This window comes from Cajanus cajan, chromosome 4 (genome assembly GCF_000230855.2).
Source record: "Cajanus cajan strain Asha chromosome 4, NIPB_CcT2T_4, whole genome shotgun sequence".
NCBI lineage: Eukaryota > Viridiplantae > Streptophyta > Magnoliopsida > Fabales > Fabaceae > Cajanus > Cajanus cajan.
This window is the reverse complement of record NC_138520.1, coordinates 10,735,026-10,754,493: the sequence shown is the minus strand read 5'-3', so window position 1 is coordinate 10,754,493 and position 19,468 is coordinate 10,735,026. Positions and strand designations below refer to the sequence as shown.

The window sequence follows — 19,468 nt, the reverse complement described above, 5'->3', positions numbered from 1 at the left end:
AAGTCTTGTACATATATAGACAAGTTCCAGAAACTAAAAGCAATAAAGCCTAAGTTGATGATCAAACAACTATCTATATCAAAATAGCCTCCACCAAAAATAAGCCATCACCAACATGGCACAACATCTCGCTCACACTTTGGCCTAATTCTTCCTTACTCCCATAATAATAAGATTATCACAGTCCAACAACATGGAAAATCAAAGGTAAACTTGTATTCAAAGAAATAACATATAATATAGAAGCCATTTTCTAACTATATAAACAACTTTACAACAATCAATACAATATCATTTCATACTCAACTTAACAACCTAGAATAACACAAGTAATTGTTCACTCGATTAACTTATTTACAACTTAACATTTCAACTTACAACTTGATAACATATTATACAACTGATCAACATATCAACACAAAAACATAACAACACAATAACTTAGCAACACAACATTTTATCAACATAATATCTTCACAACACTATAACTTAACAATATAGTATATTGACAACACAACAATATATTATACAACTTATTATCAACATACAACATAGTAGCTTAACAACACAACAACTTTACAGCACAACAACTTTATGTGTCATCAAACATTTCAACTAAGAGATCTCTTACAATACATGTGAACAGTTTAAGTGACTTGACCCTACTGAACCAAACTTTAACAACCCGACCTTTTTGACTTGCTAGGTCAACTACAAGTTTTGAATATTGATCCACAATACAACGTGATTTCTCATATTTTACCACTTAAACTAGAAAAGTCTAATACCTGTCATAAGAAATAATATAGCTTAAGAATTAGTTCGTCACGACATTGACATGCATTAACCAAGTCACCTATGTGTACAACCTGCTAACTATCCTCACGATACCATGCAAATTTCTAGTGATCAGTTAAGGATTTTATCTTTCGACTTCATACTTTATTCAATTGATCGCTTCTAAACCAATATGGATCAACTTTGCCCCTAGACGATATCAACTAAGAACTTAGAGGTGACTCAACACTCCACTTTTAAAGGCAGCATACTCAAGAATGGTTTTTTCAAAAATTGATCTTTTAGAACACCGCAACATAAATCTACACAATCAGGGACAAATCTATGTTTATAGTAGTTGGGGCAATTGCCCCCACTAAAATTTTGCTCCCTCTCATTTATATAATATATATATATATATATATATATATATACACATATTATTAATTATATTTTAATTACCCTATTATATCTAGTATTATAAAACATATTAATATTTCATTTGTATTTTATTCTATTGTGTAATAACTTTCACTTTGTGACAAAATTGTCTTAATTTTTTATGAGGAGAGATTCACTTATAGTAGTCTTGATAGATTTACTAAAATTAATAACTCATGTTCTACATCAAATTTTAACAATATAACGGTTAAATTAAAAGCTTTTAATGTATATATCAAGTTTATAATTTTTTTTTTTAAATTTTGAAAATCATATGATACTTCTTTAAATAGATTCAAATAAACATATAAAAATATTTTTATGATTATCTATTAATTTAAATTAACAAAATGAAATATGAAATAATTTTATTTTTTAAAGTTTAAAATTTTGATATATATAATAAAAACTTTTGATTTAACGGTTGAATCATTAAAACTTGATATAGAACATGAGTTATTGAGTGAAGTAAGTCTACCAGGACTTACTGTTAGAGTAAATGGATCTCTCCTCATTTTTTATTATTATAATATACTATTTTTTTACTAAAAGAATTATTACTTCTTTACTCATTAAAGATGTCATAATTTAGTTTACTAATATAAGTTGTTTTTCAATTTTTATTTTAACTTTTAACCATTTTGATCTTGTTTATGTATATTGTGTGTTGGTTGGAGAGAATCCACAATAAAAACTATTAAAGTAATTGCCACATAGTTTTTTTTAAACTTAAAATATTTAATAAAAAGAAATTTACTCATAAAAATATAGACATTGCTCTCAAAATATTTTAATTTTAAATAAACATAGAAATTTAGAAGAGTTAAAAAAGAAAACAAAATAGTAATTTTATTATTTTTATCTCATTAAATCTAAGAAGATTATATACAACTCTTATGTTGACCTCTAGAATTAAAACATCTATTGTGTTAAAAATCACAAAACTCATAACAACTTGTCTAAATGCTGACAATTTGACCTTTTCTCACTAAAAAGATCATAATTGGAGTTTCATACCTCCTTTTTAGGTGATTACAAATTCATTAAGCTGACATCCAAAGCTACAACTTTTATAAAGATATTCAATTAAATACAAGAGTTATAGAGGCAATCACAACTGTGAGAATTTTGTCACGCCCGTGATAGGCTTTGTTTAGCTACTACAAATGTTTTTGACTTCTTGGTAGCAAAGATCACAATTGTGACCATTGAGTAACGCCCTTGACATGCTTTATTCTATTACTTACAACATTTTTCAACCTTAGGTAGTGTTAATCACGACCGTGACTGCCGAATCATGCCTATGATGATTCCTAGACATGGGGTTATGAATATATACCCCTTAACAACATTTCCAATGAGTTTCAAACCATCCCAAACTCATCTATAAGCCCCAAAATCAAATCAAAACCACCAAACTCACATGCAATCCATTAAAATGATTTTAAACAACATATGCAACATGAAAATCAGTTCAGATCCAACATGCATCCACTTAACAAGAGAAAGATTAACAACTTTGGATTTTGGTTTCATCTCCCCCCAAAACCCTAACTTCACAACTCATGTTCACCAACATAAACTACATGCAACAAAAATATGATCTAAAATCATCCATTTTTCTCATCCATAACTCATACAACTCAAAATATCTAAAAAGCATCACATGCAACAACGATCAAACTCAAAATCATCAACCCTTTTGCAACCTTTGAAAAGCCACAACATAGAATTTATGCATTCTCAACATAAATGCCCCCAATGGGCCAAACAACACGAAAATCAACATGCAACACAAAGAAATCAATCTACAAACTTTCCTTACCTTGGATCTTTTAGAAATAAGGAAAGAAAAGATGAACATAAAGAATGAGACTTCTTTGGCCCTCATCATACAACACCTCAACCCCCGATTCTGAGCTCCTCAGCTCGAGTCTTAGCTTTTACCACACTGACTATTGATTAGGGGAAGAAAAAAGTTATTTCGATGGAATCAGATTGAAGATCAAACCTCGTTAGCTTCATAACACCTCTCTCTAACTTCTCTATAAGATTTTAGAGCTATGAACTAATTATGAAGTCTATTTCTTAGAATCTTCCTTATATATTGTTAGGTCAAAGATAATCCTCTGATTGTAAATTTTTCTTGTTAATAAACAAAGAGGTTTTTTGATCAATTAAAAAAGTTTTTGAAACTACTAAGACAAATCTTTTGAGAAGATATAACTTCTCACTGAGACATAACTTTTCATAAGACGAATCTTGGTATAAGATGAAAGTTACACTAAGAGGAAACTTTAGTTATAAAGAGATATATGCATTAAATCTTTATCATTTATGATTTCTAAACAAGGAAGTGACTATGTATAAATATTTTCTTAACAGATCAAATTCAAAAATACTTCCTTAATAGCTACACTTTACAAAAAGGAAATAAAGACCAACTTTGCATCAGAAAGGATAAACATGTCCCTATAAACACGAAAAAATGCAGTTAAAAGTTGTTTCAACACTATACCAACCTAACACACATGTAGTTCTACCCACTTGGTACATAAAAGGTGATAAATAGCTTCTTTGATCAAATAAGAAGTGACAATTTGATGAAAGTATTTAATGCAAGCATTTATTATACCAATGAACACTTATCTCCTAAAAAAACAAAATAAGGTGATAAACAAAGCAAGCCATGAGAGAGAAGTTCAAGGATTTGCACTGAAACCCTATAAAAGGAAGTTTGAAATTCTAAAAGAAGAGAGATTATTGATTGTAAAAGTTATATTCTTTCTTTTCTGTAAAAAGAAAGTCTTTGTACTTAATTTTTATTCACATCTTGAAAGGAAGACGAAAAGACCTTGTAAACCTTTGTAACTTTGAGTTATTGGATTTGAGCTTGTAGAAGCTTGCTTGTAAAAGAATACTTGGGGTTGAAACTTGGAAAGACTTTATATAAAAAGAATATTTGGATAGTTGTTTGAAGAGGCAAGTCAAATAATACTTAGAGTTGAACCAAAAGTGACTTGGTAAAGAATACTTGTATCTTGGATATGATAGTGAAACTTGATTTGGTTGGATCAAGAACTTGACATAGTTTCGGTGGTTGAGACAAACCAATATGAAAATACTTTGTGTTCTTTTTTATTAACTTTTCGTCTACACTCGTTATTACAATATTATTACTTCATTGTTTCACAAAAGTGTTAGTTTTTGAGTAACATTATTCAAATCCCTTTTAATATCTCGCTTTTCTCCATATAAACCTTAGCTCTCCTTGAGCCAACTCTCACCCACTTAAGTTATATCTTCTATAAATTAAGCATAGAGTTATCTCAACTCCAACTTCAACTCCCACCCCACATAGGCCAAAAACAATATAAAATATCATTCTTAATAAAATATCACAAATATACATAATTAAAAAAAAAATGGTATTACAACATCAACCATAGAGATTGACTATATATCTACCTTTATTTCAAAACCTTTGTGGGCCATCTTAAAATGTCTTTCCTTTAATGCCTATTAAATAGTGTTCCTAAACACAAATAATTATATGTGGAATGGCTATAGGCATTATGCCACTTCCAATACCTTTTGTTGTTCAATTATTCTAGAGAAGGTATTTCTTGAACATCAAGCATCTTGATTTTCTTATCTTTCAACAAACAATAAAAAATTTGGTGTGCCCTAGTAATATCAGGTATATGGTTTCCCTCTTAACAACTCGATTTCCATTTGGTTAATTGTTTCAACAAACTCTTTTGTGTATTACGTTGGTCTAGTTCCCTAATAAATTGTTATACCCAAAGTATCTTAGCCGCTAGTTGCACCAAATCTAAACAATCTTGGATTAACATTCATTCACTATTAATTTTCTTGTGGAACTAAATATTACAATTGCTCCTAACTTGCTTGAATCTTTCAAGGAAGTTGACTATTAGCTCCCTAGGTTGCTACTTTGTATTCATCAAGTTTGCAATGGGAATGTCTAATTGAGGAATGTAAAATCTATCATGGAAGCAATGTTTCATGTTTTCTCAACTATGAACTAAACTTAGTGGCAAGTTAAAGTACTAGGTGAACATGATTCCCTTCAAGTATAATAGGAACAAATACAATTAGAAGAAATTATTTTGACTCGCCTTTCCATATTAAGTTGTAAATCAACCAACATGCTTCATCGTTAACTTCCCATTGTCCCCCAAAATTTTTGCAAAATCAAGGATTTTGAAACCTCTAGATAGTGGAGACATTTTATCAATTCATTTTTGATATGGCTTTCATTACAAAAATCTATCAATAGGCTTAAGCCGTATTCCAAAATGCTTTCAAATCATCTCGACTATCATATTATGATTTATAATTAAAGACATGGTGAGCCTGACATTCATCCATCTAGAATCAGGTATCTAGGATTATTAGAATGCTTCAAAAGCCTCCTTGTCTTCAAAGCACCAAAAAGGAAACCTTGAATTTCACTAGGCGCTTGAGGTGTAGCCTACCCCTAGCCGTGGGGTGGTAACCACCACAAAAGGAATCCAGATATGCTATATTGTTGTTCACCACTCCTTGATTCTTATTGCTCTACATGGTTGGTAATGTATTGTAACCTAAGGAGGTAAATCAATATTTCTAGCAGTACTCGATGGCCTTTATGTAACTTGAATTATCTTGAACTACAGAGATGGTCTAGAAAAATCATTCCCCAAAGGCATGGAAGAATAAACTATAGGTAAATCATTTGATTGACTCCATAAAATACAATTAGTCAAACCTTCTCAATTGATCTAATGTTTTGTTAAGTCAAACGAAGACGAAAGCAATTCCCAGCAAGGTTTTGAATGAGACAAATATAACACATGTTGTTATTTCTAACAAGTGTGTTAGTGTTTCAGATATAAGTACAGGCAAGTTGAAGAATATAGAATACGCATGTATTACTAGAACTAAGAGATATGAGCTAAGCACTTGATAAAGGTTGCTCAAATGAAGGGAATATATCAGAAGAAGACACCCACAAAAGGAATAAAAGAACAGGACACGATTAACCAAGATGAAGGGAAAAAACTAATAAGACGTCAGATGAGGAGTTTAAATGAAATCAAGCCCAGCACAAGAAGGAAAATAATGAAGCCACAGATGATACAAAACCATGGACGATGATAACTGACCAGATGGAGACTCAAATACACAGACGAAAACCAAGAAGGCTAGATTGCCACTGAAGTCAAAATGAGAAGAACTATCTAGCATCCACAATCTTAGAAGAACACATGAAGTCATCAAAATAGAAGAAGAGCAAAATAGGACTAACGCTTATCCACAAATCAAAGCTGCATGTGTTAGAGCAAGTACACCTACCAATCAACAAAGGACAACGCCTCTGTAGCTACAACACCAGGAAAGTACAGAGATATCTAAGTCATGATTAATGTCAGACATAGAAGCAAACAAACGGTACAAAACGACTTCGTGAAATGCAGATTCAGCAAGCAAACATTTAATGCAAGATCAAAGGCATTAAATGCAAGAATCCATAAAGCCTATGCAAACTAGATAAGAGAATCAGATGATGGTTAGTCAAGCATCAAAACGAAGTCTGCTCACGAAAGAAAGAGGACTACCACCAGAAAGAGACATTGGAGTATCAGGAGAAAAGCGAAAACGAGACCAAACCTGGAACAAGAAAAGATATGTTGAACATAAGAAGAAGCCAAATGGTCAACTCTTTTAAAAGAATGGTTAAGGCAAGGCACATCATGAGAACCAGACAATCCAAGCTAATTGAATAGACAAAGTACTATATGTGCACCAGACGACTAGGAGTCCAACATCAGATGGATGTGCGTCAAGAATAACCTCCAATGCAACGTAAAGAAATGGACCAAGCATGAGACAACAATAAGAAAAAAAGTCAATTAGACATCAGACGAAGGACAACACAGGCTGAGAGACACTCTAGATGGAAATAATGTCTGTCTATTCATATTGTTGACCAGATCAAACAAAAAAATCAAAGCATTTAACTCAGACACTGAGACGAAAGTCAAGATTGAAATGCACAGGACCAATAGACGAAGATGGAGACTGCCACGCAAGCAATTAAAAGAATCACGTCTCAAGAAACAAACCAAGACATCGTCTATGACTCCACAAAAGCCTTCAACGTAAAATATGTGATCCAAATGAAGGAACAAAGAAGAAAAGAAGCGCGCAAAAGTAGAGCATGCATGTGTCAGAAAAAGTGCATTACTTTTTTAGAAAAGGACAACGACTATATTATTGCATGACCAGAAAAAGACATAATTTCTAAGTCTTAGATAAAGTCAAACACTGCTGGCAACAAGACAGAGAAGAATGCACGCAATGTCTAAGAACAGGAAGCAACATTTAATGCAAGACCAAATGCATTAAATGAAAGGATCAAATTAGTCATGAACGACTATATTAGGTTCAACAGACATATGCAACAAGCAAATTTTACAGGCCTATAAGTATGCAATAACATCAAACCGAAAAAGGTTGGCAAGAAGCAATGAAAGAATAACTATAGGCATTGCCCTGGGCTCTGAACATTAAGCACCAAAAGTAATATCAAGACCAAAAGAAAAATAGAGAGATCAGAGGTTGATTCTTCATAGTCAAATCTACAGTGTATCATTGTATTCGTCTCTGTAGTCTAAGGTGTTCCGAGTGTCTCTTAAGAAGGAAACCTTAGTGAGTGTAGTAATCTTATGTATTCTCTTTGTATAGAGTAAACCACACACTCAGAATCTCTGTAGGACTAAGGTAGTAAAACCTTAGTGAGTGTAGATCATATATGTATCCTTTCTATGAGAGTAACCCAAACACTCAAACTTGATTATACGTCCATCATATGTAAAGATTGAAGAGGCTAGGGAAATAATACTTGTAAAGCCCGGAGGGGCTTGTCAAAGAATACTCACTATGAGCTTGAAGAGGCTGATTAAAGAATACTAGCGCCGATGAGTGAAGCTGGCGGACTAGGAGTGGTCGAGAATACTTGGACCAGGAGTGGTTCTGACCTGGACGGTCCATAATACTCACTGCTAGCCATAAGTGACTGATAAGATAATACTAGCACTGGTGAGTGATGCTGGCGGGTCAGGAGTGGTCGAGAATACTTGGGGAACCAGAAGTGGTTTAAGAATACTAGAACTGGTGAGTGAAGTTAGCCAACCAGGAGTGGTTGAAAATACTCGTGACCAGGTGTGGCCGTAACCGGGAAGGTCTAGAATACTCAAGGCTTGGAGAGGTCAAGAATACTTGGACCAGGAGTGGTTCTGACCTGGTGGTCCATAATACTCATTGCGAGCCTGAAGAGGCTGATAAAAAATACTTGTACTTAATTGTTTATCCAGTGGAACCCTTCAGTTGAAGGAGACTACACGTAGCTCAGTTGAGTGAACCAGTATAAATATGATTGCATTTGTCTTGTTTATACTTCAGACGCAAACTCTTCTTAATTGACAAATCATATTAAAAAACTCGTCTAATGTCTATTTCTCATTAAAACCATCTTTCAGACGAAGATGCGAATTTTGCTTAACAACTATATTACATTGAAAAGTTTTATCTACTGCTTATACTTATATGAAACTATCTTGAAAAGGAAAATGCAAGAACTTTAATCATTATTGTCATATGAACCATTTTCCTTTAGCAGACGATAAATCTTTCAGACGCAGTACTTTTGTGTTAAACAAATTCTGCACAACCGTCTGATATTTAAAAGTGCATTGGACGAAGAATATTACTCTTGCGAAAATGATTTAAAAAAAAAAAACCTTTGTTCATGTAACGACCCGGCTGGTCACTACACACACCACTATACACCGGAAACGCCAGACAGAAAGGACAAGTATATAAATATAGGATCTAGAATATAAATATATACAAAGTCCCTATCCGACTAGAGTTAGAGTGTACAAAAACAAAATACATCATCAATGGCAATACCAAGTAGCTGAAATCAACAAAACATCCACAAAGGTCAACACTGCCTGCCAGCTGCAGACTCGCCACTAGCCACCCATCCTATCCCTGCTCTGCTCCCGTACATAATACGATCATAGCAGTCCAACCACATGGAAACACAAAGGGTAAGCTAATATAAAAAGATCAACATGCAACAAAGATAATGGTTCCATATCTCCAAGGCAAACACCACAGTTGCTAACTCCAAGTCATGAGTGGAATAATTTCTCTCATGATTCTTCAATTGCCTTGAAGCATATGCCACTACTTTCCTGTTTTGCATCAGCACGCACCCCAGACCCTGGTGAGAAACATCACAATACACATCAAAGGGCTCACCAGAATCCAGCAACACCATCACAAGAAGGTAGTCAACCTCCTCGTTAGTTCATCAAAGCTCCGCTCACAGGCATCGGTCCAAATGAACGGCTACTTCTTCCTCGTCAGTTGGATTAAAGGCGTCACTATCTTGGAGAATTCCTCAATGAACCTCCTATAGTAACCCACCAACCCACAAAACTCTGTATGTTAGTGACAGTTCTTGGACGCTCCCACTGCAACGCCGACTCCACCTTAGTCAGATTGACAGCAATTCACTCAGCTGAGATCACATGGCCCAAGAACTTCACCTCACCCAACTAGAACTCACATTTTGAAAGCTTAGCGTATAGCTGCTTCGCTTTCAAAATCTCCAGCACTTAACCTCAAGTGCTCTCCATGCTCCTCCGGGGTCCTTGAATAAATCAAGATATCATCAATGAACACCACAACGAATTTATCCAAGAACGGCCGGAAGATCTTGTTCATGTAATCCATGAACACAGTAGGGGCGTTGGTCATGCCAAACAGCATCACAACATACTCGTAGTGACCATACCTAGTCCCGAAAGCAGTTTTCGGTATGTCACCCTCCTTCGCCCTGATCTGGTGATAGCCTGACCTTAAGTCAATCTTCGAGAAAACGGATGCTCCCCTCATTTGATCCATCAAGTCATCTATCCGGAGAAGTGAATAATTGTTCTTAAGGGTCAACTTGCTCCACTACCAGAAATCATCACACAATCGACTACCTCCATCTTTCTTCTTCACCAACATCTCGGGAGCACCCCACAGCGGTACACTCGGTTGCACCAACTGCTTCTCCAACTGATCCTCCAACTAAACTTTCAGCTCAACCAGCTCAACGGGGGCCATCCTATAGGGAGCCACCGACACTGGTCCCACACCTGAAACCAAGTCAATGCTAAACTCCATCTCCCTAATAGGAGGCAACCCAGGCACCTCATCCGGGAAGAGCTCCACAAAATCCCTCACCACATCAATCTCAGCAATGACCCTCTCGGTCTCCACACTCATGGCAGCAAGAAGAAGACAACACTATGCTTCCTCCCTCAACAATAATTCAGCTAGACCAGCTGAAATCAATAGCTCCTCCTCCACCTGAGGAAAGATCAACCGCCTATTGGCACAATCTATAAGGATACGATTGAAAAACAACCAATCCATCCCTAAGACTATATCCTCCCAAGGTAAACAGATCAAGTTCACCTTGTACCACTCCACCAATGCTCAGCCTCCCCAACCAGCATGTAGACAGCCTATGCCAGCCTCCTCTCCTAAGAACATCCCAACACAGTCAAGATCTTCTCCATCTCACAGATCCAGTGGTCAGCTACCTCTGGAACTACATCTCCCTTGAACTAAGGAAGACGACATTTCCAGAACCCAGCTAGATCCCGGCTCTCCTACGACCCCAAGGGCCTTGCTGCACCAGCTACAGCTCTACCAGCGTCCATCCTAGCAAAATAAGCATTTTGCTGCTGCATAGCCATAGCCATCATCTCTATGGCACTGGCTATCAGCTCATTGGTTATAGTCATTGTCTACAGAAGTAACAACATCTTCAGTACACAATAACTAAACCAAACAACCATCAACAACACAACAAAACACCACAGCAATCAACACAACAAATTACACAACAAGACAGCACAACACAGAGTTTAGCACAACAAAAGCCTAAAGGAACCACCCCCAAAGAGTGTCCACTAGACTCAAACTGCTCTGATACCACTAAAGTGTAACGACCCGGCTGGTCACTACACACACCACTATACACCGGAAACGCCAGACAGAAAGGACAAGTATATAAATATAGGATCTAGAATATAAATATATACAAAGTCTCTATCCGACTAGAGTTAGAGTGTACAAAAACAAAATACATCATCAATGGCAACACCAAGTAGCTGAAATCAACAAAACATCCACAAAGGTCAACACTGCCTGCCAGCTGCAGACTCGCCACTAGCCACCCATCCTATCCCTGCTCTGCTCCCGTACATAATACGATCATAGCAGTCCAACCACATGGAAATACAAAGGGTAAGCTAGTATAAAAAGATCAACATGCAACAAAATTTAAGTAATATAAACAACTACAACTATCAACACATCACCAGTCAACATTTCATCGATTGTACAACAAACCATCAATTGGCAATTAATGCGTCGTCACGCATATCAACTCGGAGATCTCCTACAGCAACTCAGCCATTATGGCCTACAACAACTCAGCCTTTCGGCCTACAACAACTCAGCCTTTCGGCCTACAACAACTCAGCCATTATGGCCTACAACAACTCAGCCTTTATGGCCTACCGCAATTCGTTTCAACATTCAACACAACACAACTTTTGCAACTCAACATATCAACTTGCAACACAATACAACTGTACAACTCAATATCAAATTGCAACACATCTCAACTGTACAACTCAACCTCAACTTGCAACACAACTCAACTTTACAACTCAACATCAACTTGCAACACAACTCAACTTTACAACTCAACATCAACTTGCAACACAACTCAACTTTACAACTCAACATCAACTTGCAACACAACTCAACTTTACAACTCAACATGTCAACTTGCAACACAACACAAATATACAACTCCACATCAATCAACCAACATCATCCATTAGTCATCACATTATATTCATCTATTTCAACTCAACTAAGCATAAAACAACATCAACCAACATATAGAAATTTCTCATCTCCGCGCCCGGCGCACTCGTGGTTTCGCCCAGCGCAGTGCAACCAGAGAGTACCAGGGGGGCCAGCGCGCCCAGTGCAAGCATGCCCGTGCCCGGCGGGACCCAGCCAGAGAGCCCAAGGCTCACTCACGCCTGGCGCAATACCAATTGCGCCCAGCGCCCACAAGGCAGAGACTCCCAAGGAGTCTTACGCCCAGCACGACAAGGGTCGCGCTCAGCGCAGCACATCAACATTATCATTCAGCTCAATAATCATTCATCACTAACAGCTTAAAACAACATGATCAACACCTAATACGACCCAACCATCTTATTTACAACTCATCTATCTTGTCAAATTACTCACCCAAACAACAAGAGTACACCTAAGCACCTAAAACAACTTTTAACTTAACCAAAATCACCAAATGTGAAATGGCGACCATCACAACAAACAGCGCATCGGGAGTTATACTACTCCTACCATGCTCATCCTTATCTCATATGAAAGATAATCAAATTTCCTAGAACTCTCATTAAGACACCAAGTCCAAATTCCTTCATCTACCTTGTTAAAAATGATGAAAACCGCAGCAGCTATAAAAAAAGGTGACAGCTCAACCTCTCTTCACTAAAACAGCCATATCTAGAGTTCTAAAACTCCTTTTTGGGTGATTCCAACGCCATTGGAAAGCTAAGATCCAAGGCTACAACTTTCATGAAGACTTTAAGACCAAATTCGGTCATCAAGACCCAACGCTGCAGCGCTCAATCCAGCGCTTTAGCTGCAACTCTCTGCCAGTTCAGTTTGCCTTCCACAGCCATGGCTGCAGATCCACGGCCATAGCTGCAAGTTTCTGCCACTTCAATTTTTTCTCCACAGCTATGGCTGCAAAACCACAGCCATGGCTGCAAGTCTCTGCCATCACGTTTTTCCTTCCCACGGCTATGGCTGCGAATCCACGGCTATAGCTGTGGGTTCCTGCAAGTACATTTTCTTCCACGGCTATAGCTGTGATTCCACGGCTATAGCTGTGGGTTTCTGAACTTCCAAAAACTCTATGGATTTCAGCTTCGTTTTCACTCAAAGCCTCCATGAACTTGCAATCCAAGGAGACCCAAACCATGCTACAACTCAAATGCAATACTATCAACCACATGCAACCCAAAAACATCAACAATCACAACATGCATGCATCCAAAACTCAAGAAAAATCATCAATGTTCAACCTTCCATCAAGAAACCAAAAACCCCAAATTTTCATCAAACCACGAAACCCCGAAAATGGAAATCTTTCAAACATAGCCATCAATCTCCAAGAATCAGACAATCTGTGAGTTTCTAACTCACTCAACAACAACCAGTACAAGATCCTAGCTTCCCTTACCTCGGTGAAGAATCCGAGCTTCGGGACTGCGGAGAACGGAGAAGAAGGGAAACTTGAATGAAGAAAGGAGGAAATCTTCAGCTAGTCCTTGACTAAGCTTGATCAGCACCTTCAGATTCCAAGTATCACCACAAGTAAGAGAAAGAAAAGGAGAAGTGAGAGCCTTGAGAGGGGAAGAGAGAATTTCTAGTGAGAGTTGTGAGGGGAAGTGTGTATATGTATCAGCCACGGGTCTCACAACCTCCCCAACAACAAGAGTTTTCGTCCCCGAAAACAGACCTACTTGGGAAAAGGAACGGATACCGCTCCTTGCACTGCTGCTCCACCTTCTAAGTAGTTTCACCAGTAGCTGCATCCCACAACACCTTTACCAGGCAATAGACTTGCCCCTCAGCTCCTTCAGCTTATGATTAACTACAACTACTGGCAACTTCTTAAATATCAGATTCTCCTTCACCCGCACATCATCTAGTTTAACCACATGACTAGGGTCATGGACATACCTCCTCAGCAGAGACACATGAAATACATCGTGTAGGTTTGAAAGAGATGGTGGCAAGGCCAACCAATAAGCAACCGAACCCACACGCTGTATGATCTGATAGGAACCAACAAACCTCACACCTATACCAAAAGTCGAGGCACCTTCAGAAACACATGTTCCCCTTCATCAAACTTCAAAGGCTTACGCCTTTTATCAACATATGACTTCTGCCTACTCTGAGCAGTCTTCATCCTCTTCTGAATCAGCTTCATCTTCTCAGTAGTCTGTAGGATTAACTTCGGCCTCACAGTCACTGACTCACCATATTCATACCAGCACAGAGGAGTCCTACATCTTCTGCCATATAAGGCTTTAAACGGCCCCAACCCAATACTAGCATGAAAACTATTCATGTACGTGAACTCAACCAGCGATAGGACCTCCTCCTCAGCTTTCCAAGTGGTCTAACACATAAGCACTCCGCAAATCCCCCCCAACACAGCTTTCTTCAGCTCAGAATCATGGGGTAGGCAAATTCTGCCCTTACACCTCAAGATTCCATCTCCGCCCAGCTCAAAACCAACAGCCTTCTCAGTTTTCAGTAAACCAAGAAGTTTCACCAGCTCGACATCTTGCAACTGTTTCTGTCCAACCTGCCTCAAGAACTCACTAGTTATGGTAATCACCCCACAACTAATATGATCTTGAGCTAACTCCACACAGAGATTTAGATCTCTGAACTCCTCAACCAGCTCCAGCTCCCCCACCATCATACTCGACATGTGGATGGATTTTCCTACTCAGCGCGTCCGTCACAACATTAGTCTTACCAGGATGACACAACAACTAGAAATTACAATCCTTCAGAAACTCCATCCACCGCCTCTGCCTCATGTTCAACTCCTTCTGATCAAACAAGTACTTCAGACTTTTGTGATCATGGAAGACGCTGAACCGAGCACCATAAAGATAATGGTTCCATATCTCCAAGGCAAACACCACAGTTGCTAACTCCAAGTCATGAGTGGAATAATTTCTCTCATGATTCTTCAATTGCCTTGAAGCATATGCCACTACTTTCCTGTTTTGCATCAGCACGCACCCCAGACCCTGGTGAGAAACATCACAATACACATCAAAGGGCTCACCAGAATCCAGCAACACCATCACAAGAAGGTAGTCAACCTCCTCGTTAGTTCATCAAAGCTCCGCTCACAGGCATCGGTCCAAATGAACGGCTACTTCTTCCTCGTCAGTTGGATTAAAGGCGTCACTATCTTGGAGAATTCCTCAATGAACCTCCTATAGTAACCCACCAACCCACAAAACTCTGTATGTTAGTGACAGTTCTTGGACGCTCCCACTGCAACGCCGACTCCACCTTAGTCAGATTGACAGCAATTCACTCAGCTGAGATCACATGGCCCAAGAACTTCACCTCACCCAACTAGAACTCACATTTTGAAAGCTTAGCGTATAGCTGCTTCGCTTTCAAAATCTCCAGCACTTAACCTCAAGTGCTCTCCATGCTCCTCCGGGGTCCTTGAATAAATCAAGATATCATCAATGAACACCACAACGAATTTATCCAAGAACGGCCGGAAGATCTTGTTCATGTAATCCATGAACACAGTAGGGGCGTTGGTCATGCCAAACAGCATCACAACATACTCGTAGTGACCATACCTAGTCCCGAAAGCAGTTTTCGGTATGTCACCCTCCTTCGCCCTGATCTGGTGATAGCCTGACCTTAAGTCAATCTTCGAGAAAACGGATGCTCCCCTCATTTGATCCATCAAGTCATCTATCCGGAGAAGTGAATAATTGTTCTTAAGGGTCAACTTGCTCCACTACCAGAAATCATCACACAATCGACTACCTCCATCTTTCTTCTTCACCAACATCTCGGGAGCACCCCACAGCGGTACACTCGGTTGCACCAACTGCTTCTCCAACTGATCCTCCAACTAAACTTTCAGCTCAACCAGCTCAACGGGGGCCATCCTATAGGGAGCCACCGACACTGGTCCCACACCTGAAACCAAGTCAATGCTAAACTCCATCTCCCTAATAGGAGGCAACCCAGGCACCTCATCCGGGAAGAGCTCCACAAAATCCCTCACCACATCAATCTCAGCAATGACCCTCTCGGTCTCCACACTCATGGCAGCAAGAAGAAGACAACACTATGCTTCCTCCCTCAACAATAATTCAGCTAGACCAGCTGAAATCAATAGCTCCTCCTCCACCTGAGGAAAGATCAACCGCCTATTGGCACAATCTATAAGGATACGATTGAAAAACAACCAATCCATCCCTAAGACTATATCCTCCCAAGGTAAACAGATCAAGTTCACCTTGTACCACTCCACCAATGCTCAGCCTCCCCAACCAGCATGTAGACAGCCTATGCCAGCCTCCTCTCCTAAGAACATCCCAACACAGTCAAGATCTTCTCCATCTCACAGATCCAGTGGTCAGCTACCTCTAGAACTACATCTCCCTTGAACTAAGGAAGACGACATTTCCAGAACCCAGCTAGATCCCGGCTCTCCTACGACCCCAAGGGCCTTGCTGCACCAGCTACAGCTCTACCAGCGTCCATCCTAGCAAAATAAGCATTTTGCTGCTGCATAGCCATAGCCATCATCTCTATGGCACTGGCTATCAGCTCATTGGTTATAGTCATTGTCTACAGAAGTAACAACATCTTCAGTACACAATAACTAAACCAAACAACCATCAACAACACAACAAAACACCACAGCAATCAACACAACAAATTACACAACAAGACAGCACAACACAGAGTTTAGCACAACAAAAGCCTAAAGGAACCACCCCCAAAGAGTGTCCACTAGACTCAAACTGCTCTGATACCACTAAAGTGTAACGACCCGGCTGGTCACTACACACACCACTATACACCGGAAACGCCAGACAGAAAGGACAAGTATATAAATATAGGATCTAGAATATAAATATATACAAAGTCTCTATCCGACTAGAGTTAGAGTGTACAAAAACAAAATACATCATCAATGGCAACACCAAGTAGCTGAAATCAACAAAACATCCACAAAGGTCAACACTGCCTGCCAGCTGCAGACTCGCCACTAGCCACCCATCCTATCCCTGCTCTGCTCCCGTACATAATACGATCATAGCAGTCCAACCACATGGAAATACAAAGGGTAAGCTAGTATAAAAAGATCAACATGCAACAAAATTTAAGTAATATAAACAACTACAACTATCAACACATCACCAGTCAACATTTCATCGATTGTACAACAAACCATCAATTGGCAATTAATGCGTCGTCACGCATATCAACTCGGAGATCTCCTACAGCAACTCAGCCATTATGGCCTACAACAACTCAGCCTTTCGGCCTACAACAACTCAGCCTTTCGGCCTACAACAACTCAGCCATTATGGCCTACAACAACTCAGCCTTTATGGCCTACCGCAATTCGTTTCAACATTCAACACAACACAACTTTTGCAACTCAACATATCAACTTGCAACACAATACAACTGTACAACTCAATATCAAATTGCAACACATCTCAACTGTACAACTCAACCTCAACTTGCAACACAACTCAACTTTACAACTCAACATCAACTTGCAACACAACTCAACTTTACAACTCAACATCAACTTGCAACACAACTCAACTTTACAACTCAACATCAACTTGCAACACAACTCAACTTTACAACTCAACATGTCAACTTGCAACACAACACAAATATACAACTCCACATCAATCAACCAACATCATCCATTAGTCATCACATTATATTCATCTATTTCAACTCAACTAAGCATAAAACAACATCAACCAACATATAGAAATTTCTCATCTCCGCGCCCGGCGCACTCGTGGTTTCGCCCAGCGCAGTGCAACCAGAGAGTACCAGGGGGGCCAGCGCGCCCAGTGCAAGCATGCCCGTGCCCGGCGGGACCCAGCCAGAGAGCCCAAGGCTCACTCACGCCTGGCGCAATACCAATTGCGCCCAGCGCCCACAAGGCAGAGACTCCCAAGGAGTCTTACGCCCAGCACGACAAGGGTCGCGCTCAGCGCAGCACATCAACATTATCATTCAGCTCAATAATCATTCATCACTAACAGCTTAAAACAACATGATCAACACCTAATACGACCCAACCATCTTATTTACAACTCATCTATCTTGTCAAATTACTCACCCAAACAACAAGAGTACACCTAAGCACCTAAAACAACTTTTAACTTAACCAAAATCACCAAATGTGAAATGGCGACCATCACAACAAACAGCGCATCGGGAGTTATACTACTCCTACCATGCTCATCCTTATCTCATATGAAAGATAATCAAATTTCCTAGAACTCTCATTAAGACACCAAGTCCAAATTCCTTCATCTACCTTGTTAAAAATGATGAAAACCGCAGCAGCTATAAAAAAAGGTGACAGCTCAACCTCTCTTCACTAAAACAGCCATATCTAGAGTTCTAAAACTCCTTTTTGGGTGATTCCAACGCCATTGGAAAGCTAAGATCCAAGGCTACAACTTTCATGAAGACTTTAAGACCAAATTCGGTCATCAAGACCCAACGCTGCAGCGCTCAATCCAGCGCTTTAGCTGCAACTCTCTGCCAGTTCAGTTTGCCTTCCACAGCCATGGCTGCAGATCCACGGCCATAGCTGCAAGTTTCTGCCACTTCAATCTTTTCTCCACAGCTATGGCTGCAAAACCACAGCCATGGCTGCAAGTCTCTGCCATCACGTTTTTCCTTCCCACGGCTATGGCTGCGAATCCACGGCTATAGCTGTGGGTTCCTGCAAGTACATTTTCTTCCACGGCTATAGCTGTGATTCCACGGCTATAGCTGTGGGTTTCTGAACTTCCAAAAACTCTATGGATTTCAGCTTCGTTTTCACTCAAAGCCTCCATGAACTTGCAATCCAAGGAGACCCAAACCATGCTACAACTCAAATGCAATACTATCAACCACATGCAACCCAAAAACATCAACAATCACAACATGCATGCATCCAAAACTCAAGAAAAATCATCAATGTTCAACCTTCCATCAAGAAACCAAAAACCCCAAATTTTCATCAAACCACGAAACCCCGAAAATGGAAATCTTTCAAACATAGCCATCAATCTCCAAGAATCAGACAATCTGTGAGTTTCTAACTCACTCAACAACAACCAGTACAAGATCCTAGCTTCCCTTACCTCGGTGAAGAATCCGAGCTTCGGGACTGCGGAGAACGGAGAAGAAGGGAAACTTGAATGAAGAAAGGAGGAAATCTTCAGCTAGTCCTTGACTA

The 19,468-nt window shown here is 39.2% G+C and overlaps 1 protein-coding gene across 1 annotated transcript; it reads right to left on the bottom strand.

The window, feature by feature from the left end:
• Positions 1–14,015: 14,015 nt before the first annotated feature.
• On the bottom strand, positions 14,016–14,902 carry LOC145957153 (uncharacterized). Its single transcript, XM_083073369.1, has 3 exons — positions 14,717–14,902; positions 14,294–14,596; positions 14,016–14,246 (listed from the first exon to the last, which is right to left on the bottom strand). The coding sequence occupies exons 1-3, from the start codon at positions 14,900–14,902 to the stop codon at positions 14,016–14,018; spliced, it is 720 nt and encodes a 239-aa protein (XP_082929495.1).
• Positions 14,903–19,468: the final 4,566 nt, after the last annotated feature.